The sequence below is a fragment of the Haemorhous mexicanus genome, chromosome 30 (genome assembly GCF_027477595.1).
Source record: "Haemorhous mexicanus isolate bHaeMex1 chromosome 30, bHaeMex1.pri, whole genome shotgun sequence".
In the NCBI taxonomy this organism is placed as follows: domain Eukaryota; kingdom Metazoa; phylum Chordata; class Aves; order Passeriformes; family Fringillidae; genus Haemorhous; species Haemorhous mexicanus.
This window is the reverse complement of record NC_082370.1, coordinates 788,198-808,401: the sequence shown is the minus strand read 5'-3', so window position 1 is coordinate 808,401 and position 20,204 is coordinate 788,198. Positions and strand designations below refer to the sequence as shown.

General features: G+C 51.9%; 1 protein-coding gene across 6 annotated transcripts in view; it reads left to right on the top strand.

Annotated features, from left to right (window-relative positions):
* Positions 1–20,198, top strand: part of DOCK5 (dedicator of cytokinesis 5) — an 80,636-nt gene extending 60,438 nt beyond the window's left edge. For 2 of the 6 annotated variants that reach the window (XM_059870749.1, XM_059870747.1), the window contains 12 exons: positions 1,422–1,503; positions 1,695–1,779; positions 2,150–2,236; positions 2,670–2,846; positions 5,383–5,466; positions 5,865–6,002; positions 7,331–7,497; positions 8,549–8,726; positions 11,402–11,540; positions 13,396–13,493; positions 14,771–14,938; positions 15,627–20,198. In XM_059870749.1, coding sequence (XP_059726732.1) covers positions 1,422–1,503; positions 1,695–1,779; positions 2,150–2,236; positions 2,670–2,846; positions 5,383–5,466; positions 5,865–6,002; positions 7,331–7,497; positions 8,549–8,726; positions 11,402–11,540; positions 13,396–13,493; positions 14,771–14,938; positions 15,627–15,728 — 1,505 coding nt within the window. In that variant the 3' untranslated portion in view covers positions 15,729–20,198. Of the gene's footprint in view, positions 1–1,421; positions 1,504–1,694; positions 1,780–2,149; positions 2,237–2,669; positions 2,847–5,382; positions 5,467–5,864; positions 6,003–7,330; positions 7,498–8,548; positions 8,727–11,401; positions 11,541–13,395; positions 13,494–14,770; positions 14,939–15,626 lie in introns of those variants that run through there. The other 4 variants (XM_059870748.1, XM_059870751.1, XM_059870750.1 and 1 more) reach the window with 4 other exon arrangements.
* The last annotated feature ends 6 nt before the right edge of the window (positions 20,199–20,204 follow it).

The following is a 20,204-nucleotide window of genomic DNA, read 5'->3' as shown; positions in this document are numbered from 1 at the left end:
TCTGCTGGGACACACAGCTCAAAAGCTGGGCTCAGAGCCTCAGCCTGGCTCTGGGCTTCTGGGCTCAGCTCTGCCTGCTGGCCAGCTGGCTCCTCATACAGGCAGGGTGACTTTGCTGTGCCTCTCAAAATGTCCTTCAGAGCTGCCTCAGTGAATTAGAGGATCTGTGGGGCTGCCTTAACCCCCCACTGAAACACTGCTGAAATAGGCATCTCCTCCAGCCAGGCCTCATGAGCTCTTGGAGATCTGTTTCACACCCAAGATAGCTCAGCTACCTCAGAAGGCAGAAAATCAGCAGGATGGCTTCTGTGGCAGTGTTGGAAACAAAAAGGTTTTAATAAAAGCTAAATAACAAACTCTTTACAGAGAAAAACCGAGCCAGGTGCAAGAGGTCCTTGCCCCTGGTAAACACCTCACCAAAGTGATCAGTTTCTTTGTTCTCTTCTTTTTCTAGTGAATTGCTCAGGTGGGATTTTTTAGCTCTTTTCCAGTTAGCTATCCTTAAGTTTGAGGTGAAGTCCCCCAAGTCCTATGAAGTGTCTTTTTGGCTGATTGAGAAGAGAAACTTCTAGGCTTATTTCCTTTTTGAAGGAACAAAAGATGATTTTGTCACTCTTGTCAGCAAGGAGCACATTCCTACACACTGCCCCTTCAGACAGCAGGGGATTCACAGAAGCCATCTCCTCATGGGGGCAGGTTGGCTAAGCCTTGCTTTTCCAGCCTTGCTTTTCCAGCCAGCTTTTTGCTCCTGTAAAGCCTCAGCACAGTCCTCAGAGCAGAATTTTGGAGGAACATGATAAGCTGTTGTGCTTGGGGATACAATTACTGAGATCTCTTTAATGTCTGTCATTATTCACAGGTGCAAAAGCTGAGTGTGAAGCAATTCCTTTGTTCACTTGGCTTCATGAATCTAAAAGGTGGGAGGGAAGGAGCAGCAGCCTCTGGTAAAGAACTGTGGGGTGAGAGAAGAGCCAGAAGCAGCCACAGAACCTCTTCAGAGCCTTGCTGCCCCTTTTCTTGTCTCCCAAAGGAGAAATCAGCAATGCCAAGGGCTCCCAAGCATTTTCAGGGAATTTCAGCACCTGGAAGTGCCCAAGACCAGGCTGGAGCACCCCGGGGCAGTGGGAGGTGTCCCTGTCCGAGGCAGGGTGGCACTGCATGAACCTCAAGGTCCTTTCCAACCCAAACCATTCTGGGATTATTATTTGTAAAGTCCTTTTCCTTTTGGGTTTTTAATTCACAAGGAGCCTGCGAGACGCAGCATAAGGCCTGTGATTTGTGATGAATTAGTCAGGTTTGAAGAAAAATACTTAATGGGAGCACAGGGATTTGTGGAAAAGTCTGACCATGGAAACAGGAAGGGTCCTCTCCTGTTTTCCCAAAAGGATTCCTGGTTTTTCATCCTTAACAGAGCTGCTCAGATGTGCAGTGCTTCATTGTGAAGCCTGTGATGAACCTGCCACCTAATTACAAAGATAAACCTGTTCCTGAACAGATCTTAAAGTAATTAATTTTTCTTTTCCCTCAACATTTTGTGTGTGTTTTCCCCACTAACTTGGGCACAAGGTGCTGTGCCTTCGTATTTTGTGTAAATTGTGTGAATTCCTCCCCACAAACTGTGAGGAAACACTTTAACATTTGAGTGAGGAGGATGGGAGGTGAGGAAATCACCTTTTTACTCTGCTTCTTCCCAGCTACTACAGAGCCAACGAGGTGCAGCAGTTCACTCACTCCAGACCTGTCAGGAAAGGAGAGAAGGATCCAGACAATGAGTTTGCTGTGAGTCCTTTGCCTTTTGTTTGGTTCCTTGGTGGCATTTTGACCAAACTGTCCCCTTTTCCCTCCCCCGTGGCCACAGAGGTTGGGAGTGAAAAAGCAGGAGACACAAAGGGCATTGCAGCCTGCCCCTGAAGTTGGGGGTGATGTCAGGGGGCTCCACAGCTGCAGTTTGAGCCTTCAGCATCCATCAGAGTCCATAAATGTGGTGCTGTGAGAGCCCAGGCTCAGCAGAGCCCCAGGGAGGGGAGGTGGGAATGGCTGTGGAGCTCTGCCAGCTCCTTCTGCAGCCTCACTCCATGCAAGAGAAGGTTCAGTTACAAGGCCAGTGTTTTCCTTATGCCTCATATACCTTTTTTTCCTTCTCTGCCAGAACATGTGGATAGAGAGAACAACCTACACGACAGCTTATTCCTTTCCAGGCATCCTCAAGTGGTTTGAGGTCAAACAGGTCACAACGGTGAGTTCTCCATGGGGGCTGCATCTCCTCCTCTCCAATCCCTCATGGAATAAAGCCTTGAACACTTGGGAGTGCCAGTCCTTCCACTGGTGGAGGTGGCACAGCTAAAAGCAAATTATTCAGTTTCTTACTCAGTGGAGAGGAAGGAATCACAGAGCCATGAGATCCCAGAATGGTTGGGGTCAGGATTTACCTAAAATCATCCAGTGTCATCCTCTGCCATCAGCAGGGACACCTCCCACTGTCCCAGGGACTCCAGCCTGGCCTTGGACACTTCCAGGGATCCAGGGGCAGCCACAGCTCCTCTGGGAATTCCATCCCAGCCCCTCCCCACCCTCGCAGGGAGGAATTTCTCCCTAAAGCTTGCATGAAGGTTTGAAAGGTCTATTCTGTGACTCTACAGAAAGTTAATTCTGTTTGTTCTGTCCCTCAGGAGGAGATCAGCCCCCTGGAGAATGCCATAGAAACCATGGAGCTGACCAATGAGAGGATCACCAACGTGGTGCAGCAGCAGGGCTGGGACCGCAGCCTGCCCGTGCACCCCCTGTCCATGCTGCTCAGTGGCATCGTGGACCCCGCGGTCATGGGGGGCTACACCAACTATGAGAAGGTCCTGGCACAGCCATGGAGCCCCTCTGCAGGGCTGGGACACCTGGGGCTGTCCACCTGGAGCAGGGAAAGCTCCAGGGAGAGCTCAGAACCCTTTCCTGGGCCTGAAGGGCTCCAGGAGAGCTGGAGAGGGACTGGGGACAAGGGATGGAGGGACAGGACCCAGGGAATGGTTCCCACTGCCATTCCACAGTTGGGATATTGGGCAGGAATTCCTGGCTGAGAGGGTGGGGAGGGGCTGGGCTGGAATTCCCAGGGAGCTGTGGCTGCCCCTGGATCCCTGGCAGTGCCCAAGGCCAGGCTGGAGCCCCCTGGGACAGTGGGAGCTGTCCCTGCCCTGGCAGGGGTGGCACTGGGTGACTTTTAAGGTCCCTTCCAACAGAAATCATTCCAGAATTGCCTGGAAAGGGACTGGGGACAAAGGATGGAGGGACAGGACCCAGGGAATGGCTCCCACTGCCAGAGGGCAGGGATGGATGGGATGTTGGGCAGGAATTGTTCCCTGGGAGGGAATTCCCAGAGGAGCTGGGGCTGCCCCTGGATCCCTGGCAGTGCCCAAGGCCGGGCTGGACAGGGCCCTGATCCCTGAAGTCCCTTCCAGCCCAAGCTCTGCAGGCTCTGGGAGCTGCTCCTGGACCCCTGCAGTGTGCAAGGACCTGGCAGGACGTGGCAGGTCCAGTTCCATCTCCAGCTGTCCCAGCCCCCCCGTGTGGGGCTCTGTGTGTGCAGGGCTCAGCCAGGAGGAGAGGAGGATGAAGAGCAGAGCTTTGCACTGACTGCAGGGTGGCAGTGCTCAGCTTGAGTGCCCTCAGGGCAGGCTCCAGCTCCTCTGGGCCTCCTTTGCAGTGGGATGAGAACCTGCTCCTGCCCTGTGGGGCACAGAGGGCTCGGGCAGCCCAGGTAGCAGAGAAAAGCCCCATCCTGCCTTTTCTGCCCTGGATTAATAGGGAATGAGCAGGCTAAAGAGGCTTTCTCCTGCCAGCAGCCTCTGTCTTTGGAGTCTTGCAACAGAGCAAATGATTCAGGAAAGAGCAGCATTTCCTGTGGAGGTTTACTCAGCTGAGTTCACTTGAGCAGTGTAGGTTGTTCTTTTTTGTGATGTTTAACTTTAGCTGTTGATTCCCTCCACCTAATGATGAAATGCCCAGCACAGAATGCACTTCTTGTTTGCACAGAGGGGGTGGAATGTGGTAAAACACTTGGAATTCTCCTCAGCTGTGTCTCAGCCCCATGGAATGAGGTGCACACATTAATTGGGAGAGGGCTGATTGATCTGGGGTCTGACTCTGCTGATTCCAGATGAGTTTGGGTGCTTTGCCAGGGCTGAACTTGGCCCTGAATCCTCCCGTTTTATGAATTAAGGTTGACATCAAGTTTAGAATTACAAAAGTGGGAAAGCAGTTAAAACTAGAAAACACAAAATCTCTGCAGCCACATCTGGAAATACTCATTTCTGGTTCATATTTTCCTATTTCAGCTGCAGATCAGTGCAGAACATTTGGCTTTTGTGGGCGGCTAAAATCTGAGTTTTAATTGTTTCATTGTAGCCAAAACCCAAAGTTGGGGTTTTTAAACATCTTTCCTCTTGCAATAATTAAGCACTTTCAAGGAAAATCCTCTGGGACCAACCCAGCAGCCCTTTCCCAGGCTCACCTCCATCCTGGTCAGGATCAAACCCCCAGCCCTATAAACTTGTACCACAGTCCAGTCTTACAGAAGTAAAAAAAAATATACTCAGAGGCTGAAATAGCTCAGAGAAACAAATGAAAAACTTATTAGGGGGTTTATCTAGGGGAAAAAAAATATTCTGAGCAGGAATTGGGATCCATTTTAATGGGATACATCATGGGAATTGGCACAAATTTAAGTTTTTGGTCCAGGAAAGTGGATTTGTGTTTGTTCCACTTCAAACCAAGACCAGATTGTGCTGATTAAAGGTAAACCCAGGAGAAGTGGAGACTAAAGGTGCTTTGTTGAAGGAAGCTGGGAGCCCAAATCCCAGCATGGTCTTTATTTCTACTGAATCTTTGTAACCAGCCCCAGGTGAAAACGAGGGATTGAGGCACTGAAATAAGGAAATTGCAGCAGGAGCTGCTTTGCTCTCCTTGGGGCAGCTGTGCTTGTGTGCTGTGGGGCACTGACTGCTGGAAAATAAAGAGGCTTTTGGAAGTCAGAACTTGAGGTTTTGGGTCTGTCACTCATATTTAAGTGAGAAGTGGAAGTGATGGAACCTCAGTTATTCAAATCAGTGCTGGTTTGTGAGAAGGGGATCAGGACTGAGCAGAACCTTTCTGATGCAGTAAGTGTTTTTCCATGTGTCTCTCTAGAAAAAACATAATTTTTTAAAATCAAAAAGTGGGCTTTGTTCCCTTTTCCCAACAAATAACCCTGGTTCTTTGTCCCTCAGCTTGGTGCCAGCACAGTTTGGGTTTCATATGAGGAGTAATGGCAGTGAATTGCTCTTAAAGGATCTTGTCCTCAGAGCTGCCTGAAGCAGTATCTGTGTCACCTGTGTCACCTTCTCTCTGTGCTTCCAGGCCTTCTTCACAGAGAAATATCTCCAAGAACATCCTGAAGATCAAGACAAAATTGAGCTGCTCAAACAACAAATTGCTATACAGGTGTGGAATTGGGAAAGAGTTGGAGGCGCTGGGGAGTGGGGAAGAGGGAATCCTGGAATGGTTTGGGTGGGCAGGGACCTTAAAGCCCATCCAGTGCCACCCCTGCCATGGGCAGGGACACTTCCCACCATCCCAGGCTGCTCCAAATCCCATCCAGCCTGGCCTGGGAAAAATGTTGATATTTGTTCAACACCTGGAGCTGCAGCACTGACGTTCCCTCACTGGCAGCAGCTCAGCTCCCTTGCAGTGTCACTGTTTGTTTTCCCCTCTGCAAACACAAAACATGTTGATTTAAATCCTTTAATTTTATCTGAGTTGCTGAGCTCACACTCTGGGGAGCAGGAGGGCTGGTTTGTGCTCGTGCAGCTCATTCTGCTCCTTCCTCCCACCCTGCTCAGATGCCTCTCCTGGCAGAGGGGATCCGGATCCACGGCGAGAAGCTGACAGAGCAGCTGAGGCCGCTGCACGAGAGGCTCACATCCTGCTTCAGGGAGCTCAGGAGGAGGGTGGAGAAGCAGTACGGGGTCATAACTCTGGTGGGGGAACCTGTCTTTGCCATGTTTTGCTCCAGAGGAACCCAACTTCCCCTTTTCCACCCGTGGGTGGGTGTGAGGTGGTGTCACAGAATCCCAGAATCATCAGGGCTGGGAAAGAGCTTTGAGACCATGGAGTCCCAGCTGTGCCCAGTGCTCGCCCTGTCCCCAGCCCAGAGCTCTGAGTGCCATATCCCTTCCTGGGACCCCTCCAGGGATGGGCACTCCAACCCTCCCTGGGCAGTTCCAGTGTCTGAGCCCCCTTTCCATGGGGAGATTCCTGCTGTGCCCCCCTGAGCCTGCCCTGGCCCAGCCTGAGGCCATTCCCTCTCCTCCTGTCCCTGTCCCTGGATCACAGCCCGACCCCGGCTGTCCCCTCCTGGCAGGAGCTGTGCCGAGCCACAAGGACCCCCCTGAGCCTCCTCTGCTCCAGGCTGAGCCCCTCTCCAGCTCCCTCAGCCTCTCCTGGGGCTCCAGACCCTTCTCCAGCTCTGTTCCCTTCCCTGGACTCTCCCCAGCCCCTCCAGGTCCTTCCTGAACTGGGGGGCCCAGAACTGGACACAGCACTCGAGATGTGGGCTCCCCAATTGCCCAGGGGACAGTCCCTGCCCAGGGGACAGTCCCTGCCCTGGTCCTGCTGGCCCCTCTGCTCCTGATCCCACCCAGGTGCCTTTGGCCTTTTTGGTCACGTGGACTCACCTGGGCTCATGTCCAGCTGTGTCCATCAGTCCTGCCAGGTCCTTTTGTGTCCAGCAGCTCTGTCCCCAAGCTCAAGGTTGTGGCTCAAGTGCAGGACCCTTATTGTTGTTAACCCTTGTGTCCCCAGGTTGAGGCCCTAGGCCCAGCCTGCCCAGGCCCCTGTGCAGAGCCAGCCTTGCCTCTGGGCCCAGCCTGCCCAGGCCCCTGTGCAGAGCCAGCCTTGCCGCTGGGCCCGGCCTGCCCAGGCCCTTGTGCAGAGCCAGCCTTGCCGCTGGGCCCGGCCTGCCCAGGCCCCTGTGCAGAGCCAGCCTTGCCTCTGGGCCCGGCCTGCCCAGGCCCCTGAGCAGAGCCAGCCTTGCCGCTGGGCCCAGCCTGCCCAGGCCCCTGAGCAGAGCCAGCCTTGCCTCTGGGCCCGGCCTGCCCAGGCCCCTGTGCAGAGCCAGCCTTGCCTCTGGGCCCGGCCTGCCCAGGCCCCTGAGCAGAGCCAGCCTTGCCTCTGGGCCCGGCCTGCCCAGGCCCCTGTGCAGAGCCAGCCTTGCTGCTGGGCCCGGCCTGCCCAGGCCCCTGTGCAGAGCCAGCCTTGCTGCAGATCCGCTCTTTGCTCACAGTGTTCCCTCCCTCCCTCCCTGCAGCCCCCGGCGCTGACCGACAGGAAGCCGAGCCGCTCGGGCTCCGTGGTTCTGCCCTACATCATGTCCTCCACCCTCAGGAGGCTCTCGGTCACCTCCGTGGCCTCCTCTGTGGCCTCCACCTCGTCCACCTCGTCCGACAGTGCTTCCTCCAGGCCAGGCTCTGACGGGTCAGTGATGGCAGGGACTGCAGTGATGGCAGGGACTGGCAGCAGGGGGATGTCCCTTACACAGGATCAGGTGTCACTGCTGGGTCAGGAACAGGAGCAAGGCACACACAGACTCTGGGTCTCTCCAGCAGGCTCATCCCAGTTTATCAGGAGCCCACTCCTTTATACACCCTTCTGATACAGGTGCACCTGATTGGTCATTTAATCAACACCCCAACACCACTGGCTAATTAAGAAAACACCCTTGGGTAACATCTTATGAGAAAACAACTGTTCCAAACACCAGCTGCAAGATTGGTTTGATTCTTTCTCTGAGCCTTCTCAAAACTCCCCTGAACAATTTCTAGGAAGGTTTATCTGGCTTCTCTCTCTGACCAGACTGTCACATCCATGATCAGGTGCTCTGAAAATCAAGATTTACTCCATGGAAATACATTTAAAATCGTTTCTGGAGGTCAGTGGTGTTATTGCATTTTACAGACAAGGGTTTGGAGCACAAGCAGTGGGAGCTGAGCCCCAGCTGCTGACTCTGGAGCCCCAGCTGTCCCCAGTGCATTCCAGGTGCCCCCTGCCTCAGTTTCCCAGGAGAACAGGGGTGTGAGGGACCACCAAGGGGTTTATTTTGCTCAGCCAAGAGGGGAATAAGGCACACAGCCCTTGTTTCATCCTGTTTGCAGCTGCATCCATGGTGTGGAAAGGACCTGCCACACCTGGGGACATCCCCTGATGTCACTTGTCTGTACATTGGCTTTACAGCTGGGGGAAGCAGAGTTCAGGTGATTTGGTCCAGGTCAGTGAGACTTGTGGCTGAGCAGGAACTGCAGCTCTGGCTCCCTCTGCAAGCAGATCACACTTTAGCTTGGACAAAAACCACATCACACTCAGAATTCCAGGGGTAACAGCACAAACCCCACTGCAAAACCCATGGTCCTGCCTCAGTTTTTCACAGAAATCCCTTACACAAACTGAGAGATCTCAGCTTTTTACAGACAGCCCTTGCCATGTCTGATGGACTCGTGTCTCATGGTTTTCTCACTCTTTTGGGCCACAGATCTACCCTGGAGCCTCTCTTGGAGAGGAGAATATCTACATCTTCCAGAGCTGAGGAGCTGCCTGTGAAAGAAGATGGTGACAACAGGATTAGCAAACTCAAGAGGAAGGAGTGGAGCATTAGCAAGTCTCAGGTTATTGTGGAGAAGGAGCCAGAAACAGAACTGACTTCCAAAATGGTAAAAGCCCCATCCCAGTAATGACAGCAGTAATGAAAGCCCCAGCAGGAGCTGAGTGTTTCCATTGCTCTCAGCCCTGCTGCTCAGGGGAGCCTCATGAAACACTGGGAGGGGCTCAAATACCAGCAGGGCTCAGTCATCTCAGTAATTCTCCTCTTTTAATTTGGAAAATTCCTGTCACGGGCCCAAGTGCAGCTTGGCTGAGGTGCAGACTGGGAGCAGGAGGAGCTGAGCAGAGCTGGGCCCTGGGTGCTCTCAGCAGCTGGGCAAAGCCCTGTTTGGGTTGGGGCAAGGAGCCCCTGCTCAGCCAGGCAGGGATCCAGCTGCCCAGCCAGATGTGGGGCTGCTCTCAGGCAGCAGCACTGCACAAACCCAGGGTCCTGTGAGGTGCAGAGCCCTGGGGTGGATCAGGGAGTTGGGAGAAGGTGCTCTGAGGGTTCAGTCAGCAGCTCTGGAAGGCTGGATCTGCCAGGCTGTGCTCTGCTGCAGCCCCTGTGAGGGCAGGGTGGTCATTGCTTGAGGAATAAACCAGAATGTGCATCCCCAGAGGATGGGGTATTGTCCTGATGGACATAAAAACTGTGCCACACCTTGAAATATTGTCCTGATGGACATAAAAACTGTGTTACACCTTGAAATATTGTCCTCATGGACATAAAAACTGTGTTACACCTTGAAATATTGTCCTCATGGACATAAAAACTGTGTTACACCCTGGGATATTGTCCTGATGGACATAAGAACTGTACTACACCTTGAAATATTGTCCTGGTGGATGTAAAAACTGTGCTACACTCTGAAGCTGAGAGAATAGGGCACCTGGGTATTTCAGTGCTCCTCATCTCACTGAGATTGGTTGCTAATCTCATTTAACACAGGCTCATTTTTCACAGTAACAAGAAAACAAATTCCTGTGTTTCCCTTTCCTCTCCTCTGTCCCAGCTGAATCTGGCAGGGACAGGTGATGCTGATCCAATTTCAGGAATTCCCATCAGCTCTGAGGGATGCTGCCAGCACTTGGAGGCTGCAGAGTATTTCTAAGAAGGGGATCTGTGGTGCCAGGGTGCTGTCATTGGTCCTGACAGCATTTCCAGCCCAGGAAAATTGGGGTTGTGGATGTTGGAGCTGCAGGAGGCCTGGCCTTCTGCCTCTGGAATTGCTGTTGGATGAAATCCCCAGTGTCTCTGAAGGGATGGAGCCATCCAGGGTTCCAGTCCTGCCTCAGGATGCTGCAAAGCCCAGGAAAAGCTGCTTTTATGGCTGCTCCATGGCTGCACAGTGAGGACAGGAGTTGGACAGAGGGATTTTCTGAGCTCTGGACTAAGCTGTCTGGGATCTGGGAAGGCAGAGGGAAGCAAAGACTGCCTGGGCTTTGCGTGTGTGCAGAGAGAATCCTGACCTGCTCAGGGATGGAGAATTGGCCTCTGACAAGGAGTTTGTGACGTGTTGGGATGACAGCCTGCTCTGGGAGGCAAGGAGCTGATGCTGAAAAGGACCCCAGTATGATGCACTGCACTTGTGGGGCCACACTGAGGTGGCCTCGTGGTTTGAGTGAAGAGCCCTGAGTGTGACACTGGAAGGAGCTGGATGCAAATTCCCAAATGCAAAGGATTTGCTCTATAAAGCCTAAAATAGACTCATTTCCCAGCCCTCAGGAGTTGGGGAATACCAGCAGCCATGACCTGCACCCAGAGTTTTATTTTTCTTTATCTCTTTTCAAGAGTTCACCCTTACTCCCCCTCCAAAGTTTATTCACAGAACTGCAGCAGTTTTTCAGTGTGACATCTTCCCACCTTAATTAATACAGTTCATTAATACATTAATAATACCATTAAAAGCAGTTTAGTGCTGCTCAGGAAGTCCAGGGGAAGCTGGGCTGTGTCCTGGGAGCACAGAGGGTGCCTGTGACACAGCCAGAGCAGGGCAGGGCTTTACTCCTGGTCACCCCTTGTGCCTGTGTTTGTGTCACTGTCACAGCTCTGGGTCACCTGGCTGTGCTCACCTCTCTGTGCCAGGTGTCAGTGACAGCTCTGGGTCACCTGGCTGTGCTCACCTCTCTGTCCCTGTGTTTATGTCCCTGTCACAGCTCTGGGTTCCCTGGCTGTGCTCACCTCTCTGTTCCAGGTGTCAGTGACAGCTCTGGGTTCCCTGGCTGTGCTCACCTCTCTGTTCCAGGTGTTTATGTCCCTGTCACAGCTCTGGGTTCCCTGGCTGTGCTCACCTCTCTGTGCCAGGTGTCAGTGACAGCTCTGTGTCACCTGGCTGTGCTCACCTCTCTGTTCCTGTGTTTATGTCCCTGTCACAGCTCTGGGTCACCTGGCTGTGCTCACCTCTCTGTTCCAGGTGTTTATGTCCCTGTCACAGCTCTGGGTTCCCTGGCTGTGCTCACCTCTCTGTTCCAGGTGTCAGTGACAGCTCTGGGTCACCTGGCTGTGCTCACCTCTCTGTTCCAGGTGTCAGTGACAGCTCTGGGTTCCCTGGCTGTGCTCACCTCTCTGTTCCTGTGTTTATGTCCCTGTCACAGCTCTGGGTCACCTGGCTGTGCTCACCTCTCTGTTCCAGGTGTCAGTGACAGCTCTGGATTCCCTGGCTGTGCTCACCTCTCTGTTCCAGGTGTCAGTGACAGCTCTGGGTTCCCTGGCTGTGCTCACCTGTGTCTCTCTCTCTGTTCCCAGCAGGGCCCAGCAGGGAAGGCCCAGAGGCCCAAGAGTCTGCAGCTGGGGGACACCAGGCTGACCCTGCTGCAGGGCCCCTCGCTGCAGCAGCCCACCTGCAGCCCTCCCCCCATCACCCCCAAAACCCCCCGGACCCAGAGTAAGTGCTGGGATGGGATGGGCTGGGAATGGCTCTGTGGGGCTGGGGGAGCAGCTGGGAGGGAGGGAGGAGCTGCTCTGAGTTCCATCACAGCTCGGGGCTCTTGGACATCTCAAAAATCAAGATTTACTCCATGGAAATACATGAAAATTGTTCCTGGAGGTCAGTGGTGTTGTTCCATTTTACAGACAGGGGTTTGGGAACTGAGCCCCAGCTGCTGCCTCTGGAGTGCAGTTATCCCCAGTGCATTCCAGGTGCCCCTGCCTCAGTTTCCCAGGAGAACAGGGGTTACCATTTTTGTCAGAGAACAGGAATTGGCTGTGCTATCAAAGAGCAGATCTGTGTCTTGCACATCACTTGTTGAAGCAGTGAAAACAGGAATTCCAGGGAACAGTTTCTGGGTTTCTCAGTTCCTGTCTTGTTTTCTCCTGTCTTGATGTGGACAAGAAGGATGGGGGGGGACTTTTCACAGGGCTGTGGAGAGATGGGACAGGGGAGCAGTTTTAAACGTCCAGAGGGCAGGGTTGGATGGGATTTTGGGGGGAAATTCCTCCCTGGCAGGGTGGGGAGGGGCTGGGATGAAATTCCCTGAGCAGCTGTGGCTGCCCCTGGATCCCTGGCAGTGCCCAAGGCCAGGCTGGAGCCCCTGGGACAGTGGGAGGTGTCCCTGCCCTGGCAGGGTGGCACTGGGTGGGATTTAAGGTCCTCCCAACCCCACCTGTCCCATGACTGAATTTTGGGCAGGTTTTTAAAGCCTGAGGCAGTCGGTGTGGATGGCTGTAAATCACCAGTCAGGTCTGCAGGAGCACCTCCAGTGACCCCCCAGGAGGGCCCTGCAGGGACCCCAGGGTGTTTGTGGTCAGCTCTGTGCCTGAATTGTCACTGCAAGCCCTGAGGGCTCTCTTCACTGATGAGCACTAACTCCCATCACATGGCAGAGGGCTGGGAGAGCTTGCTGAGCAGCTTGGTCATTCAGCTGTGAATGTCCCACCTGCAGGAGGTGGAATTCATCTTCAAGAATTAACAAATTGAATCATTTCAAAGGTTTCCAAAACATGCTGAATGTAAAACAGTGCAATAATCTGATCCTGGAAAAGAAGAGGGGGGAAAAAAGCCCTTTCTTGTATATTCAGGAAGTTCTGTAGGTAACTCTGCAGCACATTTAAATGTGGTTTAAGGTAAAAATAAAAATCCCTGAGCAGTTCCACCCCTAAAACTCCCTGGCTGCTGCATTTTTTAAGTCTGCTGCTGTTTTTTTAAAGGAACAGAAGTTCCTGGGCAGGAGCTAGCTGTCTCTGTGTCAGAAATCCAGAGCAGATAATGATCTAAACCAGCATAAAATTGTCATGAGAGGATGAAAACAAAAAGATCCTTACCAGGGCAGGGGATGACTTGGGGAGACAACCAGAAACAAATTCAGGAGCTCTGTGAAGAAAGATCTGTAAAAGGAATGTAAAACCTCTCTCTCCTCCTCAGCAAGGCTTTAATTGCTGGAATCCTTCTGAAGTTTGGGGTTTATCTCTTCCATCAGCTGGAGTTGAAATCAAAGTGAGTTCTGGGGGGCAGCCCCAGGAGCACTCCAGATGTGCTGATGGAAGCAGGCTGCTGCTCTCTGGGACAGGGGAAGCTCCTCAGGGCATGGGGAGCTGGGACCCAGCACATCCAGGCAGGCTCAGTGCTGGAGCAGGAGCTGCTCACAGATGGAAACCATTGGGTGTTGAATGGATCTCCCTTCAAGTCTGTGTGCAGCCCCATTTCCCTTTTCACCTTTCTTATTTGTTCCTTTTTTTTTCTTATTTGTTCTTAATTTTTCCTTACATTGTGTAATTTCTTCTCTGGTTGTTGTTGTTTCCAGGCTCCCCCTCCTTGCAGGCTGATGGATTGGCCACACCACCGCCTCCTCCCCCCAAGAGCAAACCCTACGAGAGCAGCACCCCCAGGAACTCTGTGGAGGTGAGGAAATGGGGGCTGACAGCTTCTGGAGAGCAGCTTTGGAGCAGGAGGAATTTTCCAGTCTGCTCTTAGGGTGGTGCTGCTTGAAACCTCTCTCATCATTTCACTGCTTCACTCCCTGAAACCACAAAAGAAGGAAAAAAGACGTTTTTGCTTCAGAAGGCAGTGGAGTGCAGTGCCTTTATTAATTTTTTTTTTCCAAGTGGGAGTTGTGTTGTCTTTGGTCCGGAAAAAAGTGTGTGGGGGTGGGAAGAGACATGGAAAACACACCAGCAGCAAAAGCTTCAAAAACATGATCAGCCTAAAATACTGCAATAATTAGGGCTGAAAAAGAAGTGTGGGGGAAAAAATCACAATTTTCAGAGGTCTCCAGCATCTCCTTCTAAGCCTCAGCTCGGCAGAATTTGATTTTTGAAGCCATCAGTGCCTTTTCAAAGCCTCTATTTAAATCCTGCCCTTTGTCTCAATTCCATGGGGTGATTTTCTTGTAGGAATATCAAACTGCCCCTCTGTCAGTGCAGGAATATCAAACTGTCCCTCTGTCAGTGTAGGAATATCAAACTGCCCCTCTGTCAGTGCAGGAATATCAAACTGTCCCTCTGTCAGTGCAGGAATATCAAACTGCCCCTCTGTCAGTGCAGGAATATCAAACTGCCCCTCTGTCAGTGCAGGAATATCAAACTGCCCCTCTGTCAGTGTAGGAATATCAAACTGTCCCTCTGTCAGTGCAGGAATATCAAACTGTCCCTCTGTCAGTGTAGGAATATCAAACTGTCCCTCTGTCAGTGCAGGAATATCAAACTGTCCCTCTGTCAGTGCTGCATCCTTGTTTCTCCCACACCTTGGTGTGTCCAGGCTGTTTGGGATCCCTGCCATGCAAATATTGTGTCAGAATGGTTTCACCTGCCCTGGAATAAAGCTGCTGGTATTGCCAGACTAATTCCTCAGCAGTGGGAAGCAAAGGAAGGATCCTGTTGTGACTGAGGGAGGGATAGTGCCTTCCCAAAACCTGTCAGGAGTTCCCTTTTGCAGTTGAAAGGGAGAGATGTCTTCCCCAGTCCAGTTTACAGAGAGGATTTGGGAGTGTCTGGGTGACATAAACTGAATTTGAAGAATGATCCCACTTAACTACTTTAGCAGCACAGAAGACAAGAAAGCAGCTCATCACTTAATTCAGTGTTGTGACACTGGAATAAAGCCTTGAAATACGGGATCGGGGGAAGTTTTTCTGCTTTGCCCTTCATTTGGCTGGAAGTGACTGTGGCTGCTGTGCCCAGCAGAGAGATCCCAGCTCCAGGGATGCCATGGGAGTCACTGGATCAAGAGGATTAATAAAAGAGCCTCCTTCCCTTGGGTCTTGCAAGGAAACTAATTCCTGCCACGTCCTGGCCTGCAGCATCCCCTTGGCTGGCAGCCAGAGGGAGAGAATTCCCAGAGCTGAAGAGGTAGACTGGGAAGGGTTTTCTGAAGGGTTTTGTTAGTTGGGGCTGTCCTCCTTTGGTTAAAGCAATCCTGAAATGTTGAGCTTTGGCCGAGAAGTGATGAACCACACAACCTCCTCCCTCTCCTGGCCTTTCCCATCTCATTTATTTACAGGATGCCCCTTAAAGCAGGCAGAGACAACATGAACCCCCCCTCAGTGCAGTTTTCTGCAGGAGCAGGAAACACCCTCCAAGCCCCTCTGCGGGCAGGCAGGATGTGGCTTGTTTAATTAGAGCTGCCTTTGCTTCTATTTTAGGGTGTAAAGTTTTGCCATTGTGATTTGAACACATTTTACATCCTTTTGGGGCAGCTCATCCAGCCAGCAGGAGAAAAAAACCTGAATTTTGAAACCTGGAAGGAAATGGGTTTGTTGCCATTTTACTGATCACCAAAGGGAGGGGTAAATGCTGAAGTTGGGCTGCAGGTCAGGAGCAGTTAAAGTCTGTCCTGGGCATGCTCTAGCAGCTAAAACATTGCCGCTTCTGGTGTCTCCTGGGGTCCGTCCTTGCTTGGCCCTATCACGTGGAGCTGAGGCTGAACTCCAAGCTTTGCTCCTGAGAGAGCCATCAGGACCTTTTGGGTTTCTCATTTGGTGCAGCAAAATGCCTCCACTCAGCAGCAATGGTTTCTTCTGTGTTTCCATCTCCTCAGGTTGCTCCAGCACTGCCCAGCAGGCGAGAGGCCAAACCTCCCCCTCCACCCCCCAAAACCAGGAAATCCAGCGTGGTGTCCTCGGAGCAGGGGCTGCCCTGAGCCTTTGGGGTCCCAGCAGAGCCCAGCCTGCAGTGGCTGCTCCATTTCCTGCCAGCCTGGCATCAAACCTGCCTCCCCCACTGCCCTGGAGCCTCCTGGGAGACCCCACCAAGGAAACGTGGCTGGGCCTGGGCTCCCTCCCCTGAGCTTGCCTGTGCAGTGCTGACACAGCCACCCAGACCTGTCCCTGCTGGAATTCCTCTCCCTCCTGAGCTGGTCACTGCTGCAATCCCAGCAGCTCCTTCCCAGTGTCACTGGGAATCCTGGCTGGTCTCACTGGGGCATCACTGCAGGCAGAGGCTCCTGCCTGGCTCAGGGGGGTCTGCCCAGCTCTGCTTGGTTTGGTGCAAGATCTCATTTTGTGCTTTGAACGGGGTGAAAGAAATCCCTCCTGGGAATGTCTGAGATGACAGAAGCAGCTCTTTGGCCAGGGCTGGACTGGCACCACTGCCCTGGTACCAGAACTGGACTGGCACCACTGCCCTGGTACCAGGGATGGATTGGTGCCACTGCCCTGGTACCAGGGCTGGACTGGCACCACTGCCCTGGTACCAGAACTGGACTGGTGCCACTGCCCTGGTACCAGGGCTGGACTGGCACCACTGCACTGGTACCAGAACTGGACTGGTGCCACTGCCCTGGTACCAGGGCTGGACTGGCACCACTGCACTGGTACCAGAACTGGACTGGTGCCACTGCCCTGGTACCAGGGCTGGACTGGCACCACTGCACTGGTACCAGAACTGGACTGGTGCCACTGCCCTGGTACCAGGGATGGATTGGTGCCACTGCACTGGTACCAGGGATGGATTGGTGCCACTGCCCTGGTACCAGGGCTGGACTGGCACCACTGCCCTGGTACCAGAACTGGACTGGTGCCACTGCCCTGGTACCAGGGATGGATTGGTGCCACTGCCCTGGTACCAGGGCTGGACTGGCACCACTGCCCTGGTACCTGAACTGGGCTGGCACCACTGCCCTGGTACCAGAACTGGGCTGGCACCACTGCCCTGGTACCTGAACTGGGCTGGCACCACTGCCCTGGTACCAGGGCCAGACTGTTTCCATCTCCACAGGTACCAGGACTGTACTGGTACCAGTTCCATAAGCAGCTCATGGCCTGTTTATTTATCATCAATATTGATGAAGATTTTTCTTTCTCTTCCAGGAAATAATTTTGTTTGTTCATTCTGTCATTTTGCTTCTGATCATCTTGTAGGAGTTGGGAGGAGCCACTAAAACCCTGCTGAGGGTGTTGCTCATATAGGAAATACAATTTCTGTTAGGCTGGGGGTTCATGGGCCATTACTGTGCTCCCCTGACTGAAATGGGTTTCTGACCTTACTGAAAAAACAAAGTTTGTTAAACCTAATGAAAAGTTTCCTCAGCTTTTTCAGGGAAAATCAAACCCAACAAAACCCAACCCAACAAAATCCATCCCCAGGAAGGTTTTGCTCAGACTGAAATTGTCATTTTCTTTTGTCCTTCCCAATTCTTTTGACATCTGTGTGACTGCAGGGGCTGCTGTGCTGCCTGGAAGCAGATTGCCCTCATCCCAGAGTCATCCCAGAGTGCCACCAGCTCCAGCCTGGAGCTGCTCTGGAGGTGGCACTGCAGTCACATCCCATCCATCCCCAGCCTGATTGCTGCAAGCACTTCCAGCTGTCTCCAGGCTGCTGCTCCTCAGGGGAGATCTTGGGACTCTCCCTGGACACCCTGGCAGCTTTTCCCTCTCTGGGGCTCTGTGGGACCTGTCAGCTCCTCCTTGTGTTCCTGGACACAGACTCTGCTTGGCTTGAACCCCACTGGGTTTTCCTGCCTGTCCCTTTCCTGTGCACTCTCCCCCCCTGCTGCTCCCCGGGGCCCTCAGAAGGTTTCCCTCAGAGCAGCTTCTTGTCTGGGCTGAGGATTCTGCTTCAGGCACACAGCAGGATGTGTCTGAGCTGTCTGAGGCACCTCCACTGTTCATTCAGTGCCTGTCCCCACTCTGCCCTCAGTCCTGGGTGCTTCTCAGACAGGTTGGCTTGAACTCTGAACCAGCAGGAGCAGGGGAGGCTGAGCAGGGATCCCAGGAATGCTTTCCCTGGTGTGGGCAAACAGACTGAGCTGTCAGGTTTGGCTGGTTTGGTTCTAAGGGACTTTGGACTCCTCTTTTCCAGCCCTTTTTGTTCTGCTTTAACAACCTTAACATACAGAGGTACCTTTGCCATCCAGGTTTTTTCCTGGGGAAGGAAAACTCCCTCTAGAAAACACTCCCAGGAGGAGGTCTGACATTGGGAAGAATTTTTCAGCTGATCTTTAACCAGATTTTCTCTCTTTCCTTGGGGAGATTTGGCTCTGGCTGTGTTTTTTGCAGTTCCAGGCCAGGATGTTGAGCAGAATCTTTGGCATATTGGTGGTGAATTATCCCTCCCTCCCTGCCTGCCTTCAGGCCTGCCCTGCCTCAAAATTGCTCCTCTCACCTTGAACCTCACCTAGGTTTGCTGCTCACAAGTTCAGGCTTCTCCAGTCCCTCCCTGTGCCTGCCCAGTTTGGGATGGGGCACCCCCTGACCTGGGAGGAGAGGAGCAGCTGCCACCAAAGAGTTCAGAACAAGTTTTCCCTTCCCTGGACATTTTGGGCATTTTCACTGGCAAATTTGCCACAAAGGGCTCTAAATTTGGTTCTTCTTTTTCCCTTCTCAGCATTATTTATGTTCTAGAGTTTGTAAACTTGTCCCACTCCTGCTCCTTTTGGCAGTGTCCCCACACTGGGGTCCAGTTCTCTTACCTGGCTGGTAAAAGTTGGCATCACTGGCTCAGAGGTGCAAGCTGGAATTTCTGTTCTGTGCCCAAAGGATTCAGGGCTTTGGGTCAGTTTTGGGGAAAAAAAAATAATCCAAGTGTCAGATTTTTAAAGGCAGTTGGGCATTGAAGTGTGTGAGGAAGAGCAGGGCATTCAGCTGATTTTAAATGAGTGGAATTAAGTGCCCACTCTTAGGAGAAATCCCTCTGGAGCCCTCGTGTTGTGTTGGCTCTTTGCTTGGGTACCTGCCAGACTTGAGTTGGGAGATTTAACTTTCAGGGGCAATTTAAGGTGTCTCTACCTTGTTTTTTTAAATGAGAATCATCTCTTCATGTTCATTAGGTGCTCTAGGAAATGCCTCTAATGTGGGAATAGAAATTCCACAGTGATGATCTGTGCACATCACAAATTACAGCAATTTCTGCCCAATTCATGGGTTTGAATAAAATCTCAAAGAGGAGACAAAACCTAATCCCATTTCAGAGCCAAGCTGTTCAAAGCTGCTGTGAAATTTCAAGTCTTGGAGGATTTCAGTTTTATTCCTTTGCAGAAATGTGCTCAATACTTGTTTTCTGGAGGTTTTAATTAAGATTTGTCATGCTGTGATAAATTCCTTTCAAAATGTGACAGGCTCTAATCCCCACCAGGGCAGAGGGGAGCAGCAGCTCTGCCTTTCAGTGGATGATGGGATTAGGAAAGGACAGGGCTTCCAGGGAGAGCAGCTCTGTGATCTGCATGGCACAGAGCTCCAGCAGGGATCTGCAGGGGCTTTCTGGGCTCCTGCGTCCCATAAAGTCCCAGCTCCCAGCCCAGGGTTTGCTCCAGGCTCACACTGAGTTGGACTTGCAGTGACAATGCCCCAGATTTTCCTCTCCTTATTTATTTTTACCATTGTAAATGCAAATAATAACTTTAAATCTGTAATTTAATAAATTTTTTAATAGAGTGAAAACATTCCTGACCTGCTTATGCTACCTTCTTTTGATTATTTTTATTTTAATTAAAAACTTGACCTTATTTTTACCAAATCCTGTGGTGGCCCAGGGTAAGCTTTCCCAAAGACTACAGCAGGGAGGAAAAATAAACAAATAAAGTGATTTTATGGCTGTTGAAAAGCACGAGGTTCCCCTGGTTCTTCCCTCTGAACATTAATTAAAGCACTTTTAGGACACTTTGGGCACTACAGGGGTTACTCAAGGGACGTTCACACCTTAACCCATTTTGCAGGTCCATGTGGTGCTGGTTTGTGGTTTTAGGCAGAGTTCACCCCGGGGTACACTGGATTCACTTTTCTCACTGTGGTGTCACAAAGGTTTCATCCCTGTGAACCCTGGGGTGAGTTTGCTGTGAGTCCAGGAGGATTTGGGTGTTGTGGAAGGAGTTTTTGTGGGTTCTGGGATCCTGGGTTGGTGGTTTCAGTGCAAACCCACTTTTGCAGACTGCAAATAAAATGTTAGGGGGTTTTTCAGTCCTTTGCAACAGAATCAGTAAAAAATTCAGCTTTGAAGTGGCTCTGGAGAGAGCTCTGGGAAGGGACTGCAGCTCTCTGGGTGAATGGCACACCATTCACTCAGTCTGTGAAGCAAGGTGTACACATTGTTGGGGGGTTTAAATGTAATGATTGTTGTAAAGTTTGTAAATACATTTTTTAAATAAATGTCGTTTTTATGACTGAACCAGAAAAAAGAGCAG